At 40.0% G+C, this 24,756-nt stretch overlaps 2 protein-coding genes across 9 annotated transcripts in view; one reads left to right on the forward strand and one right to left on the reverse strand.

The window, feature by feature from the left end:
* Positions 1–22,483, reverse strand: part of LOC308339306 (uncharacterized protein) — a 54,844-nt gene extending 32,361 nt beyond the window's left edge. For 2 of the 8 annotated variants that reach the window (XR_013966489.1, XM_080797850.1), the window contains exon 1: positions 22,346–22,473. The gene's annotated coding sequence lies outside the window, so the exon portion shown is untranslated. Of the gene's footprint in view, positions 1–22,345 lie in introns of all 8 variants that reach the window. The other 6 variants (XM_080797842.1, XM_080797848.1, XR_013966488.1 and 3 more) reach the window with 5 other exon arrangements.
* On the forward strand, positions 2,981–5,704 carry LOC308340331 (serine protease 58-like; the record flags this gene model as incomplete). The annotated part of the gene is made up of 5 exons (XM_080799461.1): positions 2,981–3,038; positions 3,569–3,749; positions 4,150–4,403; positions 5,018–5,166; positions 5,555–5,704. 5 exons carry the CDS (start codon positions 2,981–2,983, stop codon positions 5,702–5,704), a joined length of 792 nt encoding a protein of 263 aa, XP_080655587.1.
* Positions 22,484–24,756: the final 2,273 nt, after the last annotated feature.

A 24,756-nucleotide genomic window follows, 5' to 3' on the forward strand; every position in this document is an offset into this window, starting at 1 on the left:
TATCTAGAGGTCAGGTCAGTGTGACAGGCTGTTGGGAGTTTTAAGTCAGGAGATAGGTGGTATTCACTTATTCATCCAAAAAACGTGTGTGTGTGTATGCATGAGTGTGTGTGTGTATAAAATCTGCTATTCAGGGATGCCTGGGTGGCTCAGTCAGTTAAGTGTCTGCTTTTGGATCAGGTCATGATCCCAGGGTCCTGGGATCGAGTCCCCCCTCAGGCTCCCTGCAAGGAGCCTGCTTCTCCCTCTGCCTGCTGTTTCCCCTACTTGTGCCCTCTCTCTCTGACAAATAAATAAATAAAATCTTTTTTAAAAATCTACTATGCAGTACCAGGTATTATTTTAATATCTAGGGACACAGAGTTGAATCAGATACAAATCCGGCACTGAAGTCAAGGTCATGAACCAGGTAAATGGAGCTTCTTAATCTGAGACCATCCAGAAGCATGTGAGTATCTGATAGGATGAACAATGAGTGTGGCGGTGACAGACCCAGATCAGGTAGTACTGGGCACTGAAGGAGAGCTACATTGATCCAGGAAGTGTCTCTGAGGATCCAGATTCTGGCCCTTGACATCCAGGCTTGAGTCACTTAGCAAGGGTTATGGACAGGAGCAGACTCCCTGATAAGCGGTGAGATAGGGTGGATGCCCCCAGTTTTGTCTATACATTGAGCCAAAGAATGAAAGGAAGCCTGGAGGGAAATGGTCAATGTGAAGAATACCGAAGAAACTAGCCAAGCGTGAAAAGTCTACAGTGAAGAAGAGAAAAGTAATGCACCAGGGAGTAGTTTGGTGGGAGAGACAGTGGAGACAAACTGGAATCTGAGGGGCTCTTAAGACCCAGTCTGAACAAGTGGTGCTCACTGGGTGCCAGCAGGGGTTAGCACGAGAGGGAGCCGGGAAAGGTCTTAGTGAGAGGCGCAGTCCAATCAGAGGTTGGATGAGAATCCTTTCTCGTATGAACCCAGGAAGTATAGACAAGGACTCACAGCCAGTCAGGAGAATATATTCAAAAGAGGCCTCTGACCAAATGATGGGGGGAGGAGCCAGTCCTTGCTCATCAGTAGGGAAACAGATGACCAGGGAAGCATGACAGTCATGACATTTTTGACAAGGATCCAAGGAAAAGATACCCAGATCAGAGCAGAAATTGGTGCCTATGGGGTGCTGATGGGAGCTGTCCAGGGGAGGCCAAGGTAAGAGGGCTAAAAGTCAAAGATTACAGCCAATTTTAAAAGATATTAGGACACACAGAGACTAGGGTGGGTCAGAGAGAGCTAAGTTCACCAACAGATCTTACAAGGACACAGGCTCCTTTGGAGATCACCCAGGGACTCTGACTCTGCCCATTATGTCATATTCCTGCATAGTCATGTGTCAGTCCCAGGTTACTGAGGGCCTCGGCAGTCAAGCTAGGAGTTTAGACATGAAGAAATGGGCATGAGGAACAACTGTAAGCTTTCAAGCAAGAGCACAGCAACAACAACAACAAAAATCACTCTGGCAAGTTGGACAGAGAAGGAGATAGCTTGTCGAAGAAGCCCAGTTTGGAAACGATCACAGTCACTCAGGGGCTATTTGGTGAAGGTGGCAGCTGTGAGAGAAGGAGTTGCTGTCAGAAAGGAGAGAGAAGAAACCAGACTGTAGGAGATTAAGCTGGTTGCCCCTATGTGGTAGATAGTTGGATAGCTATGTAATAACACAAAGATAGTAAAGTGTTAGTTGAAGAAAATAAGTAGGAGGCATGGCAGTATCCACAGTAGAGTACTTTTAAATTTTTTGTATGTTTAAAAATGTACACAATAAAATGGCAGGAAAAAATGGCAAAAACTATGCCCCTTCTATCTCTGCTCTTGTAATATGATTTTACACATTCTCCCTTCAGGTAGTGGACTCTTTTCTACCTGTGACTCTGAGTCGGCCATGCAACTTGATTTGGCCAATGGGATGTTAGTAAATATGACATATGTAAAGGCCTGAAGATTTGGGCATTGAGATATACCATTTTTCTGAACTTTGCAATTACCATCATATAAATGATCTTGGACTAGCCTGTTGCATAATGATAGACACATGGCCTAGTTATCCTCATCACTCTAGCTGACAACAAGCCAACCGTTGGACATGTTTGTGGGACCATTGGCTGCCAGTTGATCACAGATGCATCAGTGAGCCCTGCAGAGACCATCCCAAACTGGCAACCTACAGAATTGTGACCAAAATTAACTATCATTTTAAGCTACTAAGTTTTGAGGAAATTTGCCAGGAAAAGCCAACTGATACATTCTACCTGTTATCCCTTTGACTTCATTCTGAGGGAACTCCATGCTGAGCCCTGTCTGTCTTTATGTGGCTCTGCAAAGTTTCAGGGGGAGGTCAGCTGCATCTGGGGATTAGAGGGAGGATGACATGGTATGGGGTCTGTGACATGAGAGGATGCTATGGGGTGGAGCCAGTGTGACATTAGGGCAAGAGTCAATGTGACATGGGGGAAGGCTTAGTTTGTTAGATGAGGGCTCTAGCTCAGAGTGGAGGGAGTTTATTTTGAGGTTGAGGGCTAGTAAATGTCGCACAGGTAGATGAAGATCAGCCACACGAAGTGAGGACAGGTGAGTAACTGTAAGGGAACCGGGGACTGAGGTATTACTGGGGACAGTGGAATAAGGCAGACACAATTGGCCAGTTGAGATTTCTCTTGGGTAATAAAGTTCTTAACTTACAGGATATCCCTCTGTGGTCAGGCATTTCACCTTAGAAAAATTTCCCAGACTATAATGGGAGGGCAGACACTCTAGAGAAATAGGGCCTGGCTGTCTTTCCTCCCTTTGATGCCATCCTCCCCTGGTTCGGAGCATTTTGCTCCCTTGATATTCCCACCCCCTTGATATTTCTCCCTTTGCAAAGCTTCTAGGAGATCAGACTTGTTGGTAGTTCACTCCCAACTGTAAGGCTGTAAGGTCTACTTACAGCCAGCGAGCATGGAGATCACAGGCATGAACCACCTCTTTCTAGTCTTCAACATTCTGACAGCGACTGGTGAGTGCTGGTGCCTAATTTGGCTTAAAACTTTGAAAAGGTCATATTGGAGTAAGGTGTAGGAAATGGGTCTCGATAAGACTGGTGGAGAGAACATTAGTTAGAAAGATAAGAATTTAGGATCCTGTGATTGGGAGTTGCCTTGCACACTCAGCTATCTAGAGCCACTGACTTTCCTCTGGCTCCATGGGTCCAAGAGAAGATTCATACTGAGATAATAAGACTTGGCACAGTAGATGGTGGGTGTCAGCAAGAGGATGTGATTTTGCTATGTAGTTAGGAAGGAAGCTTGAGGAAAAGAGAGGATAATCAAGCTGAAGGAAGAAAGGAGAGGAGGAGTAAAAAGGAGGATGCAAATACAGAGGGAAGTCTAAGGGAAAATTAACAAAAGGACCCTGACATGGTTCAATAACACCTCAAGCATCAGTGACACATTCACTATTTCCAAGCATGTCCACATAAAGTGTTTCAGACTTCCATCTTCTGGAATGTCCGTCTGTCTCTAAAATTCTGTCTTCCTTTCCCGACAGTGGTGACAACAAAAACTGTAAAACCAACACCAGTGCAAGTAAAATTAGCCCAGCAGTTCAATCAGGTGGACAGCAAAACTGTACCAACCTTTTTGGTTTTCCTGAACTCAGAATATGAGCCTTGTTTGGGGACCCTGATCCACAAACAGTGGGTTCTCACTGCAGCCCACTGCTTCTTGCCGTGAGTAATGGGGGGTCTAAATGGAGAGGTAGCCCCCTTAGTCACCGAGATTGCCATGGGGATACTGAGGCTCAGCCCTGAAGAAACTTGCCCAGGGGTTCTCAAGCCTGAGAAGGGATTGGGAGGAGGCGGGAAATAGATCTAGGTGGTTATGAGTTGGAGTTCTGGGTGGGACCATGTAGACAGAGGGAACTGAGGACTACGGGATGGATCGGTAGGGAAGAAAGGCCCGTATACAATGTGGTACAGATCTGCAGTCGAACTGCTCATTTGCCAGACAAGGAAACGGAGGTCTTGGCAAGTTGTGGAAGGAATTCATGCAAAGTCACAAAGCAAGTTGGGGAGAAAGGATACAAGGTGAACAATAGAATAATATCTAATCCTTCATGGCCTATTACAGATTTCTTGAGATAAACATTGCTGCTTCAAAAGAGAGTTTCCAAAACAAGATTGGAAACTTAAGACCCATGCTTACTGTTCAACACCCAGATTTTACCCGGGATTCTGCTGAGCATGACCTCATGCTTATCAAGCTGAATCGTCCCCAAAAGCTCAATGATCAGGTGAAGCTGGTGGTTCTGCCCAATACCACAGATGACAGAAGAGGGGAAAAGTGCACAGTCTCTGGCTGGGGCTGGGAATGGAAGAATTCCAGTGAGTGACCTTCAAGACAGACCCTTAGTGCTCCTTAAGTATCCACTCAAAGAGGATTATCATATAATTACTATTATAGATTATGAGAATTGGAAGAAGCCTGAGAACTTATCATATCTTAACCTCTAGTTTTATTCATTTGGAAACTGAGGCCCAAACTGGTAACATGACTGTTTATGGCGGGAGGTGTCTGGAATCCAGTGTTCTTGGCTCCCTCATCCCCCAGGTGAGGGGTGAAAGGTGTCTGGGTGAGGATAGGGCTGGCTGGTGATCCTGCTGGTGGAGCTGAGTGTGGCTTATTCATTAGAAACTAAGAGACAAGCATTCACAAACAAGAGCACGCACACACGAGCCCACGGTCTGCAGTTTGCGACACTGGGACTAGACCATGGTTTTCTCGTTTCATTATGTTTCTTCCTTGGTTCCTTTTCATTTTGGCTTCTTCTTTGATTGAATAATGGAGAGGTTAATGACAGAAAAGAGGGAGGGAAGGGGAGAAGAAAGGGAGATGAACATGCTAAGGTTCAAAGAAAAACAAAGCCTTCTCTCTCTCTCTTTCTCTGTGTGTGCATGTGTATGTGCACATGTGTGCTTGCACATGCTCGTGTGCATAGACACAGAGCCTGATATCCAGATAAACCAGACAGTCTTTTGGTTCCCTAATGATGACTGCCAAGAATCCCCTGTGAGAGAATTTCCTGTTAAAATCACAGAGAACATGTTCTGTGCGGGATCATCTCTGGAGAGCACACACACGTGTAAGGTAACTCTTTTCTCTCTGCCCCATTTGAGTTTGGTCTGGGACACTGTTCTGGGGTCCATTTATCTCCCTCAACAAATCTAATTTCCTGTCTCTACATTCAAGAAGAGGTAAAGGTAAATGGGATCCAGGAAAGGATGTGTCCTTCCAATAATGAATGAACTTAGATGCCAGGGTGAAAACATCTTAAAGTGTTATTTCTTCATGGATAAGTCTGATGTGGCCTAGAATGAGTGCTGGGATGTGCCCAATATGTCCAGCGGACATTTCTGCCTGTCCTTGTCACCTAAGTCTCTCTGTTCTGGACCCCTCAGATAGGGACTTTGCACTAGGTACCAGGTCATCTTTGTTTTGGCCATCCTGCCTGACCCATCTGTCCTTTCTCTAACAGGAATTAGCAGCTGCCCCAATCCTGTGCCAGAATCAGCTCCATGGGATCCTGTCTTGGTCCGCAGGATGTACTCTGAGAGGTGACATTGGCTACTACACCAGGGTTTCCCACTATACAGACTGGATCCGCAAAGTCATCCGCAGCCCCTGAGCTCCCTCTTCCTTCTCCCAGTGGCCTCAGAACTGGGTCTGCCATCTTGACCCTTCCTTTCCCTCGAGTCTCAGAAAAAGATGGGAACAGAGTCTTTGGCCATCAGAAATTGTCTGTTCCTCCTGTTCTCTTGACTTCCCTTTTCCTTTCTCAGTCCTAGCCTGAATGATCATCGAAGGATTTGAGCTGGATAACTTTCTCCTACATAAGCTAACTTCTCACCACTCCCTTCCTCTCCTCCAACTTCCGACTCACCTGCCATGGTTTCCTCAGACTTTTACGGAGCAGTTCTCCTCCAACCTCTACCCTCTGGAGGGCATGTGGGCCTCAGGAATGTGATGGTGAGACTTCAGGACCCAAGGTGACTCCTTTGTCTGACATCACTTAGAGCTGAGTCAGGCCTCTGAGTCAGGCCTAGACCCTTTCACTCCATCGTATCTAATAAGGCTCAGTAAATGCTGCAGTGTTATTAGGCTGCTGGCAACATAAGAGATGGAAGCTGGAAGCTTATGACAATAAGAACTATAAGGGTTGCAAAGAGGGTTAGGAGATGAAGCAGAAGTGGGTGCAGAGAGGGGTTAGATGGGTCAGACCACCAACAGGAGAAGGGATGATCTCCTGAGAGATCTTTCCTAATGCTAAGCACAGAAAAATCTAAGGTAGATGGCTGGAAAGAGAATGGTAGAAGGATAATAGGGAAATTTTAAAACCTAGGTGAGTATAATTGTGTTTGTGTGTGTCTATGAGGGTGCATATGCACATGTGTGTATATAGATTGGTGGAGATGTGTGCAAAGAATGATCTCACTGAACCAACCAAAATCTACCCTACACCTATTACCAATTCAGCTGATTTTCTCCAAATCCTGAATTCACCTGCTCTTATCCTACCTTTCTCAATTATTAAATTAAAAAGAAGAACTAAAGTAGATCCTATTTCTATTATAATATTTTATTTTGAAATTGGTTAAGATAAGAAATTGTAAAAAAAAAAAAAAAAAGTTACAGGAAGTTCCTGTGTACCCAGTCTTGCCCCACTGATAATATTTTCTATAACCATAGTAAAATGTCAAAACCAGGAAATTCACAGTGGTACAATTCTGTTCATTCAGGTACAGATTTTATTTGGCCGTCATCAGTCTTTCTTTATATATACTCTTTTTCAGGGTAAGATTTGAAATCTTATCACATGTATGGATTCCTATAACCATCACCACAAGCAGAACCCAAAACTGTTCTATCACCATATCATCAGAAAGAAACTTCTTCCTGTTACACTTTAATAATCACACCATTTCCTGGCCCTAACCCTTGCAACCACTGATCTGTTCTCCATCACTACAATTTTGTCACTTCAGGAATGTCCTATAGTATGCAATCTATATAATTCCACTGCTCTTTTTCTCATTTGTTATGTTCCAAGGGTCCTTTCATTGTCATTTCCTTTCCTTCTGAATAGCTTTTTAGCCATTCTTTTAGAACAAGTCTGCCGGTGACAAATCCTCCTAGTGTTTCTTCACCTTATTTCTTGAAGGATATTTTTTGCTAGATAAAGAATACGGCAGGGGGCAGGGGGTTGTGTCTGAGGGGCTCAGTCCATTAAGCATCTGCCTTCAGCTCAGGTCATGATCCAGGGTCCTGTGATAGAGCCTTGCGTTGCTTCTCCCTCTGCACCTCTCCCTGCTTGTGCTCATGCTCTATCATAAATCAATAAAATATTAAAAAAAAATTCGGGGTTGACAGTGCTTTTCTTTCAGGACTTGAAAAATGTTTGCCTTTTTCTTCTGTCCTTCAAGTTTCTGAGGAGGGATCTGCTATCTCTTGACTCATTGTTCCCCAATAGGTAATGCATGGTTTCTCTCTGGCTCTGGAAGCTTTTGAAAGTATTTCTTCATCTTCTTTCATCTTTCCTTTTCAGAGATTTAATTGTGACATGTCTGGCTGTGAACTTTCAAAAGTTTGTTCTGGTTGGGGGTATATTTAGTTTCTTGAATATGTAGGTTTATGTCTCTCACCAAATTTGAGATGTTTGAACCATTATCCTTTCAAGTATTTTTCAGTTTAGTGTTCTTTTTCTTCTGAAACTTTGATAACATGAATGTTAAATCTTCTGTTATCATCTCACAGGTCCCAGGAGAACCATTCATTTTTTTAGATATCATTTTTTCATCTGCTGTTCATATTGATAATTTCTATTGTTCTGTCTTCAAGTTCACTGACTCTTCTGGCCTCCCGATTTTGCTATTGAACTCATTAATTTTTGTTTTTATTTTCTACATTTATGATGCTTTCATATCTTGGGAGCTGTGCTGGCTAGGGAAAGAGTGTCCTTCCTAGAGCTAACTAATTCCTGGAGGTAGTAAGTGATTCTGTCTACCACATGTTTTTTTATATGCAAACCTACCAATCCAGAGCTGTACCCCAACCACCTCCTTTAGTCTAACTTTCACACACCAAACCAATATTTCCCCTGCCCTAAATCACACAGGGCCAGGTACTGAACAACTGGGGATCACCACCGTAGCTCAGAGCCTGCTGAAATTGTTCAAACTATTCAATCCTAAATTTGTTCAAACTTGACTACCCTGACTCACCCATTCCTTCTATCGGTTTCCAAATAAAGGCTTGTACCTGTGCTTTCCTCTCACTCCTCCAGCCTGACTGACCCTGGTGCTTCCTCATGCAGCCTTGCATGGCAGCATGCTCTTAATAAACTCCTCTTTCCATGGTACTGACCTGTCAGTGTTATCATTTAGTCACTTTTAGAAATTAAATCCTAGGTTCAGTTAAAACACCCATCTAATGAATTTTTTATTTCAGTTATATATATATTTTTTAAGATTTTATTTATTTATTTATTTGTCAGAGAGAGAGAGAGAGTGAGAGCTAGCACAGGCAGACAGAGAGGCAGGCAGAGACAGAGAGAGAAGCAGGCTCCCTGCCAAGCAAGGAGCCCGATGCGGGACTCGATCCCAGGACGCTGGGATCATGACCTGAGCCGAAGGCAGCCGCTTAACCAACTGAGCCATCCAGGCGTCCCTATTTCAGTTATATTTTTAAATTCTAAAATTTCCATTTGGTTTATCTTTATATCTGCTATAAAATTTTGCTCAGATTTTTCTGTTTCTTTTTCATTTGATTCAAGAGTATTTGTAACTGCTTATTAGAATATTTTTGTAATAGCTGCTTTAAAATCCTTGTCTGATAATCCCAACATCTTCATCATCTTAGATTGATATCTGTTGATTGTATTTTCTTGTTGGAGTTGACATTTGCCTAATATGGTGAACAATTTCACATTATATCCTGGACAGTTGGATATCCTAAGAGTCTGATTCCTACTTAGGTATCTTAGTTGAGGGGAGCCCGAATCTTGGCTTAGGCATCCAAATCTTGATTTCAGTTTAGGTCCTGATTTCAGAGTCATGGGATCAAGCCCCATGTTGGCCTCTGCACTGGGCATGAAGCCTACTTAGGATTCTCTCTCTCTCCCTCACCCTCTGCCCTTTTCCCACCCCCATTCACTCTCTCTCAAAAAAAAAAAAGTATCCTAATTGAGCATGTACTTAACCTATTAATGTTCAGAATGTACGGCCTAGCCCACTTTCGTGGGCTATGATTCAAATGTCAATTTGGTTTATAAAGTCTCTAGAATGTTATTTTGTGGTGACAGAACAATGACACACCCCCCCCCACACACATACAAACTGTCTACATCCTAATCCTTAGAACTTACAAATATGTCACCTTACATGGTAAAAGAGACTTTGCAAATGTGACTAAGTTAAGGATCTTGATAATGGGATTAGCCTGGATTTCAAGGGGAACCCAATGTAATCACAAGTGTCTTTATAAAAAGAAGGCAAGAGGGTTCAAAAAAGACAGAGATGTGATCACAGAAGTAGAAGTTGGAGTGATGTGCTTTAAAGATAAGAGGAAGAGGCCATGAGCCAAGGCACACAGGCAACCTCTAAAAGTTGGAAAGACAAGGAAATGGATTCTCCCCAAAGCCTCCAGAAAGGTTTCCAGAAAGAAGGCAGGTCTATGGACACCTTGATTTTAGCCCATAAGACCCATTTTGGCTTTCTGATCTCTAAAACTGTAAGATAATAAATTTGTGTTGTTTCAAGCCACTAATTTTTGGTAATTTTTTATAACAACAATAGGAAACTAATACATGATAGAAGTTAGTTAGAGTTCTGCCAACTAGCCCCACTACTGGAGCACCACAGGTATGAGGGAGGACAAGTCTTTTTCACAGGTTTTTGTCTCAAGATCAAAGAAATTACCAATAACTTATTGGTTTAAAGCAACAAAAATTTATTATCTCATGGTTTCCTTAGTTAAGAATCCCATAGCTCAATGTTTCATGAGGCTAAAATCAAGATGTGGGCCAGCTACAACCTCACCTGGAGATTCAACTAGGGAAAGATCCACTTCCACTTCCTTCACGTTGCTGGCAGAATTCATTTCCTTGCAGTTGGAAGGCCAAGATCCCCAAGTCTTGCTACCTGTCAGCAGGGGACCACACTCAGCTCCTGGAGGCCATTCTCAGATATTTGCCATGTGGACTCCTCCATCTTAGCAACAGAAAACCACCCTCATGTCAAATGCTTCTCATGCCTTGAATTTCTCTAACTTCCCCTTCTACTACCAGGCAAAGAAAACTCTTAACTTTTGAAGGGCTTATGTGATTAGGCCAGGACCACCTGGATAATCTCCTTATCTTTATATCTACCACACTGTATAACATAGCCTAACCACAGAGGTCATGTCCATCAAATTCACGGTTCCAGGTCAGGGCAAATACTCAAAGGTAGGAAACATAAGGGGTACATCTTAGAATTCTGCCAACCACATATAGTTAAGAAGTTTCTGTTCTATTGGGCTTCTCCTTTCCTAGTCCTTTGGCTAGAGAAAGAAGATTTTCTCATTTCTGTTGTTGCTGTTGTTTTTGTTTATTTGTTGTTGTTGTTGTTTGCTTTTTTGTCTCTCCCCACTGTTGTTTCCAGGTTACAAATATTTTTAGCATACAGACTTGGATACATTGAGGGCAAGAAAAAAGCCCAGGAAATGCACTACCAAGTCATTCCTTAAGTCTCAAGATGTCTAGCTAATTCACTTTTTTCTCACTTTTCAGATCTTCTGATAAATGACTTGTATGTTTTGTTGAGGGTTTTCTGGTATTGTTAGTGTTATTAACAGGAGGTATAAAATGGGATGCACCTACTCTGTCTTGCCTAGAACAAAACTTTAGTTACGTGGGACATTGAGAGGATGAAGGCAATGCAGTTAAGAGGAAAGACCACTAAACTCTAACTCAGGAGACCTGAGCTCTGATCTGGACTCTGTTATTGACTAGGCAATGATTTTCATGTTGTATGTGCATGGACCCTAGAAGGATGTAAGAAGTGAGTATTAAAACTTCTGTTTGCAATTAGTTTAGCTCATCCTTTAAAAATTTCTTTTTGGGGGGGTGCGTGGATAGCTCATTCAGTTAAGTGTCTGCTTGGTTTCAGCTCTGGTTGTGATCTGAGGGTCATGAGATTGAGCCCCACATAGAGCTCCATGTTCCGTGCAGAGCCTGCCTGAGATTCTCTCCCTTTCCCTCCGCCCCTCCCCTGCTCAAGTGCTCTCTCTCTCTTTCTCCCCCCGCCTGTCTAAAATAAATAAATAAATACATAAAATCTTTTTAAAAATTTAATTCTTTGGCAAATGTTTTATAATGTGCACACGTTGGTACATATATATATAAGTACATAGATAGATAAATATACATATATTGGTGATACATGCTCAAAAATGTTTTATTGGATTATTTACTGGTAACATCCCCAGATATCTAAAATTAGACTGCCCCAGATTTTCTGGGACATCTAATTGCCTAAATATGTCATATTTGATTTAGGGCAGTTCTCTTCAACATGGAACAGACTGTAATTCATCAATTAAGATTCTTTTATATATCTTTAGTTGAGAATATAATTCTTAGCTCAAATAATGTTTCCTACATTCCTTAGAATTTTCATATGGAGAAATGATCAAATGAGTGTGAATCATTCTTAGAAAAGTAACCCTTTAAAAACAAAATACAATAAATAAATTATAAGTTTATATTTCCAACCTAATAAGCTTAGGTGAGCTGAGTTAAAAGAAATAGGTGCTTTCTGGAATTCATTTAAGATTATACTTAGTTGAGGTGCCTGGGTGCCTTAAGTCGGTTAAGTGTCTGCATTCGGTTCAGGTCATGATCCCAGGGTCTTAGGATCAAGCCCCATGTTGGGCTCCCTGAACAGTGCGGGGAGCCTGCTTCTCCCTCTCCTCCCCACTCATGTTCTCTGTTGCTCCCTCTGTCTCTCTCTGTCTTTCTCTCTCTCAAATAAATGAATGAATTAAAAAATTTTTAAAAGATTATACTTAGTGAATTTGCTAAGCATAAAATTCCATTAGGGGCACCATTAGGGTGGCTCAGTGGGTTAAGCCTCTGCCTTCAGCTCAGGTTGTGATCTCAGGGTCCTGAGATCCAGACCCACATCTGGCTCTCTGCTCAGCAGGGGTCCTGCTTCCCCCTCTCTCTCTGCCTGCCTCTCTCCCTACTTGTGATCTGTCAAATAAATAAATAAAATTTAAAATAAATAAATAAATAAATAAATAAATAAATAAAATAAAATCCCTTCCAAAAAATAAATAAATAAAAAAAATAAAATCCCTTCCATTCCATCTTCTAGCAACAGCTCCCAATTTTCATATTAAGTTTTACTCTTTCCTCATTCTCCCTCTCTTCAGTCCATGTTCTTGACCAAGGTTACACCTCTGTCCTTAGAGGTGAAACATACTTCTTAGGCTTAGGCTAGTCAGTGTATCGTACTCCCTTAGCCACAGTGATTGGTTCAGGGATGAGAACGTGACTCAAGTCACTAACTTGAGTTCTTAGGAAGCCAACTTGCTCTTATCTTTTCATCTTGAACCTAAGAGGTTGGAAGGACTGGAGCACTACTGTGTGGAACCTGATGCTGAAGCTATGCAGAAGGCATAATTAATGGTTAGAGCACCAGAGAATTGTTCTGCTTGAATCCAGCTGTACTTCCAGCCTTGGGACCTACACTCGGATTTTCTAGTTAAACAAGATAGTAAATTTACTTTTGGGCCAGATTGGGTCAGTTTTCCTGCCACTAGTAACCAAAAGAATCCCACTCATTCTTTAGAGTCTTAGCCTCTGCTGAAGGTGAGTTATTTCCACTCATTAATAGAGAAAGGATGTATCTTTCTATTCTGTTGTTCATAATTTTATTGCTTGCTACTACCTCCAAGATTCTTAAACAAAAATGTGTCACGTAAAATACAAATGCCTTGGCAGTAACAGTCAATGGACACTACTTCAGAGATATTTTATAACATCTATTTTATTAATTTTGAATTTGCCATGATTTATGGCTTATGTATTTTTGGCATTGATGGTTTACCATATTCATATGCTTTAAAAATCTAATATTTTCTCTAATTATGTCTTCCTAAATCTAAATATGATGCACAATCAGAAAGAGTTCAGGCTGCAGGGAAAACCAATGGGGTGTTAAATTTAGAGTTTTACTGCACCATCAGGACCTCTTCTTCGTAAGGCTATTATCATTAAGAGCAGGAAAAGTAGCTGACTTTCCTAATACAGAGAAACAGTTGCAGAGAATCAGAAAAAAAAATGAGAGAAAGAGAAACATCGCCCAAATGAAAGAATAGAACCAAACCACATCATGAGACCTAGGCAAAATGGATATAAGTTACATGCCTGCTAGAGAAATTAAAGTAATGATCATAAAGATACTCACTGGACTTGAGAAAAGAATGGAAGACATCAGTGAAACCCTTAACATAGAGATAAAAAAGAACCAATAAGGGCACCTGGGGGGCTCAGTTGGTTAAGTGGCTGCCTTTGGCTCAGGTCATGATACCAGGGTCCTGGAATTGAGTCCTGCATCGGATTCCCTGCTCAGTGGAGAGCCTGCTTCTCCTTTTCCCTCTGCCTGCTGCTTTGCCTACTTATGCTTCTATCTCTCTGTCAAATAAATAAATAAGATATTTTTTTAAAAAAGAACCAATAAGAGATTAAGAACACAATAAATGAAATTTAAAATACATTTGATGGAATAAATAGCAGACTAGATCAAGCAGAAGAATGAATTAACAACTTGGGAGACAGAGAAATAAAAAGTAATCAAGTTGAATAGATGAGAGGAAAGGAAATTATGCAAATTGAGAATGGTCTTAGGGAACTCAGTGACTCCATCAAGCATAATAACATTAGCACTATCAGAAGAAGAGAGAGAAAAGGGGACAGAAAATTTATTTGAAGAAGTAATAGCTGAAAACGTCTTGAATCTGGGGAAGGAAAGAAATATCCAGATCCAGGAGGCACAAAGATCCCCCCAAAAACAATCCAAGGAGGTCCACACCAAGACACAGAGCAACCAAAATGGCAAAAATGTAGTGATAAAGAAAAGAAGTTTAAAAGAAGCCAGAGAAAAGACAGTTACATACAAGGGAAACCCTATACGGTTATGAGCAGATTTTTCAGCAGAAACTTTGTAGGCCAGAAGAGAGTGGCATGATATATTCAAAGTACTGAAAGGGGAAAAATCTGCAGCCAAGGGTACTCTATCTAGCAAGGCTAGCACTCAGCGTAGAAGGAGAAATAAAGAGTTTCTCAAACAAATAAAAAGTAAAGGATTTCATGACACAAACCCAACCCTACAAGAAATATTAAAGGGGACCTTTTGAGAGGAAAGGAAAGACCGTAAGTGAAAGTATGAAAAAGAAAAAACACAAAGGCCATAAAAATAAGTATCTTTTAAAAATCAGTCAAGGGAGTTGAGGGAAATTGGAAGAGGAGGTGAACCATGAGAGACTGTGGACTCTGAAAAACAACCTGAGGGTTTTGAAGGGGTGGGAGGTGGGAGGTTGGGGGAATCAGGTGGTGGGTATTAGGGAGGGCATGGATTGCATGGAGCACTGGGTGTGGTGAAAAAACAATGAATACTGTTATGCTGAAAATAAATAAAAAATTTAAAAAAATAAAAAATAAAAAAAATCAGTCAAGGGATTCACAATATAAAAGGATGTAAAATGTAACACCATATACCTCAAATGTGGTAGGGAAAGGAGTAAAGAACAGGCTTAAATTTAAGCCGCCATCAACTTAATATAGACTGCTATGTGCAGAAGATGTTATATACAAACCTACTTGTAACCACAAATTAAAAACCAGTCATAGATATGCAAAAAGTAAAAAGGGAGGAATCCAAGTTTATCACTACAGAAAGCCAACTAACCGTGAAAGAAGAGAGCAAGAGAAAAGAACTACAAACACAGCCACAAAATGAGTAACAAAATGTTACTAAGTAATAAGTAACATTTACTAATAATTACTAAGTAATAAGTACATACTTATTAATAATTACTCTGAATACAAATGGACTAAATGCTCCAATCAAAAGACATAGGGTGGGATGCCTGAGTGGCTCAGTGGGTTAAGGCCTCTGCCTTCGGCTCAGGTCACAATCCCAGGGTCTTGGGATCAAGCCCTGCATCGGGCTCTCTGCTCTGCGGGGATCCTGCTTCCTCCTCTCTCTCTCTGCCTGCCTCTCTGCCTACTGGTGATCTGTCTGTCAAATAAATAAATAAAATCTTAAAAAAAAAAAGACATAGGGTGACAGGGATACCTGGATGGCTCAGTCAGTTAAATGTCAGGCTCTTGATTTTACCTCAGGTCATGATCTCAGGGTCATGAGATCAAGCCCCCATCAGGCCCTGAACTGAGCATGGAACCTGCTTAAGAGTCTCTTTCTCCCTCTGCCTCACCCCTGCTTGTGTTCTCTCTCTCTCTCAAAAAAAAAAAAAGACATAAGATGACAGAGTAGATAAAAAAACAGCACTCATCTATATGCTACCTACAGGAACTCATTTCAGACCTAAATTCACCTGCAGATAGAGAAACATTTATCATGCAAATGGATGTCAAAAGAAAGCCAAGGTAGCAATACTTGGACAAAATACACTCTAAAACAAAGACTGTAACAGAAGACAAAGAAGGACCCTATATAATAATAAAGGGGACAATCCAACAAGAGGATATAACAATTGTAAATATTTATGTACCCAACATGGCAGCACCCGAATACATAAAACATTAATAAACATAAATGAAATAATCAATAGTAATATAATAATAGTAGGGGAATTTAACACCCCATTCATGTTGATGGACAGATCATCCAAACAGAAAATTAACAAGGAAACGGGGCTTTGAATGACACATTGGACCAGATAGTTTTAACAGACGTATTCTGAACATTCCATCGTAAAACAGCAAAATACACATTCTTTTCAAGTGCACATGGAACATTTTCCAGAATACACCACATATTAGGTCACAGAACAAGTTTCAACAAATCTTTAAAAATCAAAGTCATACTAAGCTTCTTTCTGACCACAATGTTACGAAAGTAGAAATCAACCACAAGAAAAAGTCTGGAAAGACCACAAATAAATGGAAGTTAAATAACATTTGGGTCAACCAAGGAGTCAAAGAAGAAATAAAAAATTACATGGAAACAAATGAAAATGAAAACATGATGGCCCCAAATCTGTGGGATGCAGCAGAAGTGGTTCTAAGAGGGAAGTTATAGCAATACAAGTGTACCTCAAGAAGCAAAAAAAAACTCAAATAAACAGCCTAACTTTACACCCAAAGGAGCTAGAAAAAGAACAACAAACAATAACCCAAAACTAACAAGGAGAGACAGAAACTAAAACAAAACAAAACAAAGAAACAATCGTATAGATCAGTGAAACCAGGAGCTGGTGCTTTGAAAAGTTCTACAAAATTGATAAACCTCTAGCCAGATCCATCAAAAATAAAAAGAGAGAGAGAGAGAGAAACTGAATAAACAAAATCACAAATGAAAGAGGAGAAATAACAACCAACATCACAGAAATACAAACAATTATAATAGAACCATGAGAACCAGTATACCAACATACTGGACAGCTGAGAAGTGACTAAAGTCCTAGATACATATAAACTACCAAAACTAAAGAAGGAAAAGAAAATTTGAACAGACCAATTACCAGCAATGCAATTGAACCAATAATCAAAAAATTCCCAAAAAACAGAAGTTCAGGACCAGATAGTATCATAGATGAAGTCAACCAAATATTTAAAGAAGAATTAATACCTATTCTTCTCAAACTATCCCAAAAAAACAGGAGTCAGGAAAATTCCCAAGTTCATTGTATGAGGCCAGTATCACCCTGATACCAAAACCAGATAAAGACACCACCAAAAAAAAAGAGAAATATATGCTAATATCTCTCATGATTATAAATGCAGAAATTGTCAATATTAGCAAACAGAATCCAACAATACATTTAAGAAATCATACCATGATCAAGTGATATTTATTCCTGGGATGCATTAGTGGTTCAATATTCACAAAACAATCAATGTGATATGTCACATCAATAAAAGAAAGGATAGATGGGATCGGGAGGGAGACAAACCACAAAAGACTCAATCTCAAAAAACAGACTGAGGGTTTCTGGGGCGAGGGGGGACAGGAGAGAGTGGTGGGGATATGGACATTGGGGAGGGTATGTGCTATGATGAGTGCTGTGAAATGTGTAAACCTGGCGAGTCACAGACCTGTACCCCTGGGGATAAAAACACACACACAGAAAGAAAGAAAGAAAGAAAGAAAGAAAGAAAGAAAGAAAGAAAGAAAGAAAGAAAGAGAGAAAGAAAGAAAATAAAAACCATATGATTATTTCAATAGATACAGAGAAAACGTTTAACAAAATATAACATCCATTCATGACAAAAACACTCAGCAAAGTAGGTTTACCTCAACATAAGAAAGGCCTTATAGGAAAACACAAAGCCAACATCATACTCAATGGTGAAAAAGTGAAAGCTTTCCCCCTAAGAACAGGGACAAGACAAGGATGTCCACTCTCCTACTTTTACTCAACATATTACTGGAAATCCTACCTGCAGCAATTAGACAACATAAAAAAATAAAAGGCATCCAAATTGGTAAGGAAGAAGTAAAACTCTTACTATTTGTAGATGACATGATATTGCATAGAAAATTCTAAAGACTACACCAACAAAAACCACTAAAACTGATAAATAAATTCATTAAAGTCACAGGATACGAAATCAATGTGCAGAACTTTGTTGCATTCTTATACACTAATAATGAAGTAGCAGAATGTGAAATTAAGAAACAGTTCCATTTACAATTGCACCAAATACAATAAAATATCTGGGAATAAACTTAATCCAAAAGGTGAAAAACTTGTACTCTGAAAACTATAAAACACTGATGAAAAAAAAGTCAAGACAATACAAAGAAATGGAAAGACATTCATGGGTTAGAAGAAGAAATATTAGTGAAGTGTCTACACTACCTAAAGCTATCTACAGATTTAATGCAATCCCTATCAAAATACCAAAAGCATCTTTCACAGAACTAGAACTAAACAATCCTAAAATTTGTATGGAACCACAAAAGACTTTGAATAACCAAAGCAATCTTGAAAAAGAAAAAACTGGAGGTATCATAATTCCAGATTTCAAGTTATATTACAAAGTAGTACTAATTAAAACAGTATGGTACTGGCATAAAAACAGACTCATAGATCAATAGAATAGAACAGAAAATCCAGAAATAAATCCACAACTGTATGGTCAGTTAATCTTCAACAATGGAAGAATGAATATACAATGGGAAAAAGTCTCCTGAATAAGTGGTGTTGGGAAAACTGGGCAGCTACATGCAAAAGAATGAAACTAGACCACTTTCTTTCACCATACAGAAAAATATACTCAAGATGGGTTAAATACCAAAATGTGAGACTCGAAACCATAAAAATCATTGAAGATAGCACAAGCAGTAATCTCTGACATGGCTGTCGCAACATTTTCCTAGATATGTCTCCTGAGACAAAGGAAATAAAAGCAAAAATAAACTATTGGAACTATATTTTTTAAAAAAAAGAAGAAAAAGAAAACAAAAAAACCCTCTGCACAGCAAAGGAAATAACCTACAAAACTAAAAGACCTACTGAATGGGAGAAGATATTTGCAAATGACATACCCAATAAAGGGTTTGTATCCAAAATATGTAAATAACTGGCACTACTCAATACTCAAAAAACAATCTAATTTAAAAATGAGTCAAAGACGTGAACAGACATTTCTCCAAAGAAGACCTAAAGACAAATGGCCGATAGACACATGAAAAGATGCTCAACATCCCTCATCATCAGGGAAATGCAAATCAAAACTATAATATCACCTCATACCTGTCAGAATGGCTAAAATAAAAAACTCAAGAAACAACAAATGTTGGCAAGATGTGGAGAAAAAGAAACACTGGTACACTTCTGGTGGGACTATAAACTGGTGCAGCCACTGTGGAAAATAGTATGGCGCTTCCTCAAAAGGTTAAAAATAGAACCATTGTATGGTCCAGTAATCACACTACTGGTTATTTACCCAAAAAAGACAAAAACATTAATTCAAAGGGATACATGCAGCCCTATATTTATAGCTGCATTCTTAATAATAGCCAAATTTTGGGAGCAGCCTAAGTGTCCATCAGCTGATGAATAAAGAAGATGTGATATACACATTCACACACACACACACACACACACACACACACACACACACCATACCATATATACAGTACCAAGCTGTGGTATTGTATGTGTGTGTGTGTGTGTGTGTGTGTGTGTGTATATATGTGTGTATATATATATATACATATACATATGTATATATATGTATATGTGTTTATGTATATGTACATATATACATATATACACACACACACAAATAATATATATATATTATTTGGCCATAAAAAAGAATGAAATCTTGCCATTTGCAGCAACATTTAGCTAGAGAGCATTATGCTAAGCTAAATAAGTCAGAGAAAGACAAATATAATATGATTTCACTCATATGTGGGATTTAAGAAATAAAACAAATGAGCAAAGGAAAGAAAAGAGGGAGAGAAAGGGGCAAACCCAAGAAACAGACTCTTAGATTATAAAGAACAAACTGATGGTTATCAGAGGGGAGGTGGGTGGGGGCAAGGGCGAAGAGGGGATGGGGATTAATTGTACACTTAGGATAAAAAAAAGAAAATATAAGAAAATATAAGGAAAACCCCTAAAAAAGTTAAAAAAAAAAACCAAAACTATTATTTTCTTCTTTTTAAGACTGTTAGAACTAATTTAATAGGAATGTTTTAAGTCCTTTCCCTCAGGAAAATATCAATGTATTGTATTGGTTTAAATATATTGTTATCAAAAGTGGATTTGATTAAACTGAATCACAATCTTCCTTTCTATTCTCATGAATTTAGGTGGGAGGAGCTGGCTATATTTTCACTGATTTCACTAAAGTTAATTTTTCTGAAATAAATTATTACTATTTTATTCAAAGCTTTTTTCCATAGGCATTGTGTAATATACACACTGATACATCATGCATCTGTGCTCCTGACTTCGATTTCTCCTTCACGCTTTCGCCATGGATTCAGGAGCTGGAACCGATGTGTCAGAACTGTGTGTGAGGCCGGTGAGTGGCCGAGCACGTAGGCGTGAGTGTGGGGGCGTGTGCTCAGATCGCACCTGCTGATGTGTGGGAGCAAATGTTAAAAGATCAAGATCTGTGTTAGAGTTCAGAGGTTGCTAAAAACTGTGCACAATGGCTTTATTTTTATATCAGTTTTCAATTAAAACTTTGATTTTCAGGTTTTTGAGTGTGTGCGTGCACTATCACAGATCTCAAATTAACATTTTCTAATGGAATCCATAAAGTTTTAGGAAAGGGTTGTGTAGACCTTGTTGTGATATGTCATCTGTCACACTTACAATGTAACTTCGCATTTTACAGCTCTATATTACCATTCTCCAATATGTTTATATTCCAATTATTTATATCTCTTTTTTTCCCACACATTGGAACTAGAAAATGTCCTTAACACTATCTCACACACACACCAAATATCCCTATTCTTATAATACTTTTTTAACCTGAATTTTAATCCTATAATTTTTGAAAAGGATGATTTTATAAACATAACTAAATTATATTTTTCAGTTTGATACTTTTTCACAAAATGCAACACATTAGAGGAACCTGTATAAGAATCAGTGTTCTTGGACTCTACTTCTAGCCCTGATGTTAACTTGGCACATAATCCTGAGCAAATAAAATCTTGTGATTCAACACTCAGACTTCTCATCTGAACTGAAGTGGTTTAATTAAATAATCCTCAAGGTCCTTTCGAGGTCCACAACTCCCTAGAAGAGATGATTTATAAGTCACAAATACTACCTTTGTGATTAGTAAGAAAGAATATGGAGTACCTTTGAAGCCTTATCCAATTATTTTATCTTGATCCTGGATAATAGATTTATACATTTCGTTGGGAATAAAAATACTTGAAGTTGGAATTTTGCCCTTCTTATCTCAGCTGGAGATAAGAAGAGAGCAAGGATACTAAATAATTATGATGCAATAAGCTTTGCAAAGGAAAGGACTTTTGGTCATTGCTCAATCCCCAGTTCCCAGAATAATGCCTAACATATGGAGGGACTTAAAACTTGTTAAGTGAATAATGAGAAAGTGTCAAGATGGAAGGATTTATAAAACCCAGTGAGAAAACAGGGAGAAGGCTTTGCAGGAAGGATGATAATTGAGCTAAACCTATAGGGATGAACGAGAGTTCGCTAAGCAGAGAAGGAAATAAACACATTCCAGACAGAGTCAAGTGGGTTGTGGCAAAAACAGTGAGTTATCCTCAAGATCCATTCTTCTTCCTTTCCCAGAAACAGAACTTCTGAGCCTGTGACCACTGGAGTGAAGACTATAATCGAAACCCAGCAAAACCAAACCCACTTTATCAATTTTTTTTAGATTTTTAAAATTATTTATTTATTTGTTTGCAAGAGAGAGCGTGAGTGAGGGGAGAGACAGATGGAGAGGGAGAGCCCACTTTACCAATTTTAACTAATTTTGTAAAAGGGAATTAACAGTCGTTGCTGTCACAATGAAGTAAGAACAATTGTCCAATACCAATGATTTTAGAGGCAACTCGTAGTCACTCAAATTCCAAACCACCGTACACCGACCCCCTCCTAAATTCCCTAAAATGGTGCAGGAGTTGGGAAGTCAGAGAGCTTGGTTGGAGGCCTAGAGACATTATCAGCACCGGAGCTTTGGGCAAGTCTCTGGATCTGTCTCATCCTCCGTTTGTGATAACCAGCCCCAACCCAGCAATCACTACCTACCTTTGCAATACAGCTCGAATATCATTTCAAGATGAAAAAATTATAAAACTGCCTTCAGTTAGCAGCTTCCTAAATATGCCTACGTATTAACATTTTTATGGCTAGAAAGCAGTGTCGCTTTCTCAGTGATGTTTCTCAGCTCAGGGAGTTGGGTGATGTAAGTTTTAAGATTTTACATTTCTCCATGAGACCTAAAAAAACTTTTCATTTTGGAAGGGGGGGAAACAGAAACCTGTAAACTTTTTTATATTCCTTGAATTCACAAGTAAATATCGCTCACCTCTGACACGCTCTCTCAATGATGCCTTTGAATTCTAATACGGAGTGGCTAACCCCAACTTTGGCTTGAGACTGGGACGCTTTTCTTCACAGTCTCAGGTTTCCGGAGCCATTCCTGCTCCTCCTGAACAGTCCGTCTGATGCTTACGTAACTTTCCGGCCTCTTAAATGTACCCTTAGTGTCAGACTGTACCGGGACGATGTAACTCACCTAGTGGCTGGGTCAGGTTGTCACAGTTGAACTAACCTGGCAGACTCAACGGATCTAAGCCAATAGTTAGAGAGTTCAAGGATGGAAAAGGCCACTGTTAGTAAGGCAACCCCAGCACACAAAAGTACAATACTACATAAAAAGCAAAAACCAAAAAACCCCACCCTTAATTCATAGGACTACCATGCAAATTACTATTGGCTTTGGGAGTTTTTAACCCTTTTAAAGAAGCCTCTAGTCATGTAGGTCTAAATAGAAACCGATGGCTTTCTAAAGGAGTAGACGAAGGCAGGTTGAGCACAGAGGGCTATATCATCGCGTACCTTGAACTTACTGCAAATTTAGCCCTGTGAGAGGGGCAAGGGCAAAGAAAGAGAAGTTTACTTAGAACGATTCTGCTTTCCACTCAACTCCCTATGTTTCATTATGGCAGAGATTATGATACGAGAAAGGACTTCCGCGCCATTCTTACAACGAGACGCTCATCTGTACGCTCTGAGATGGTCTCCAGAACTCTAGCCATCAGATTTTCATACTTTTCACCCAAAAGCAAGAGAAAGGCAAAGAGAAAGTACACTCACAAACTGATGACACCTTTCCCGCAAGAAAGTGCTCTCCTACATGTCTTTCCCAACTATTCTGTGGAGGAGCAAATTAACCCCAAACTTAGCAATTTAAAGCAACAAATATTATCTCATAATTTCTATGGCCAGGAATCTCCATGCAGATTAGCTCAGATCTGCTGGCTGAAGGTTTCTTACAAAGCTTTAGTCGAGTCATCGACTAGGACTGCAGTCATTTCAAGGTTCAGATGGGGAAGACCTGCTTCCAAATTCACTCATATGCTTGTTGGCAGGATTCAGGTCCTCCAGGCTCTGGCACCAAGGGTCTCAGCTCTTCTCGGGCTGTTCACTGAAGATCCCTCTTGGTTTCTTGCCATGAGGGCCGCCCCCAGGGCAGTTCATAACATAGCAACTGGCTTCAATCAGAGCGAGCGAGTGAGAGAACAAGAAAAAGTAAACAAGATGCAAGAAAGTGTCCTGTTGGTGCCTAATCCGCGTGGTGACATCCCTTCACTCTCTGCCGTATGCTCTTCGTTAGAAGCAAACCACCAGGTCCAACCCACACTCACAGGGACGAACACCAGGAAGGATAGTTGGGAGCCGAGTTAGAGCTGCCAACCACCCTAACCAATGGATAGTTTTTCAGCATTCTTATTTAAAAGCCACAATGCAAAATTCTGCGGCAAAGATATAGAAAGCTGTACAGAATTTTTGTCAATGTATGTCTCTGTATCTCGAGAATAAGTACAGGTTTTTAGATCAGTGAAAGGAGTTCCAAACGGAGCTAGACTCAAACAAACTTTTGAAACTCACAGTAGGTGAAAACCGTGTGTTTCCTCCTGGTCTCGAAGGTAGAGCTGCCCAATTTGCGCCCTGTGAATGGATCTCATTGTATTCCAGACACCGCGTCCTTAGTAGAGTGGGGCGTGACAGTGTGCCCCAAGCACAGCAATCTCTCTCAGCCCCACTCAGCCGAGACGCAGGGGTTGCAGTCAAGGCAGTGCTCTGCCCCCGGCCCCTCCCTCAGTAGGCCCCTGGGCGCGCACCCACACGGACGCAGAGAGAGGGGCATCGGGCGGCTTGGGCAGGGGCCTCTGACCAGTGTAGCTCCTGACCCAGCATCTGTCCTAAGTCTCTTATTTTCACATTTATTCAATGTGCCTGTCTATTTGCAGCAAGGTGTCATTTTAGGGACATCCAAACCTGCAGCGTAACCATACTGACAACGCATGTGTGACGGAAACACAGTAAGTGAATCTGAAAATTTTTTACAGAATTCAAAAACCCTGTCATCGCAAAGAATGTCAACATTATGTTTGCCCATGAAGAAAAGGAAAGCTATTGGTTTTTATGTTTTCAACAGTAGTGAATTTCTGAATTGTTATTTTAAGGTTTTTTTAAGATTTTTTTTCTGTCACCCATTTGGGAATAAATTCTTATTAATACTGACTATCAACCATTTGAAGAGGTCTTCATTGAAGAACATCGATAAGGATGACATGTAACCATTTCAGGGATAACTCACGTGAAATGTCATGTTTAAGGAGGCAAGCACAAGTTTATCAAATTAAACATACTTTATTCGGAAATTTCAGACAAATCCAGTATCTAATATCTTCCCTACTACTTTGTATTGTA

Source organism: Martes martes (assembly GCF_963455335.1).
Source record: "Martes martes genome assembly, chromosome: 3".
In the NCBI taxonomy this organism is placed as follows: Eukaryota; Metazoa; Chordata; class Mammalia; order Carnivora; family Mustelidae; genus Martes; species Martes martes.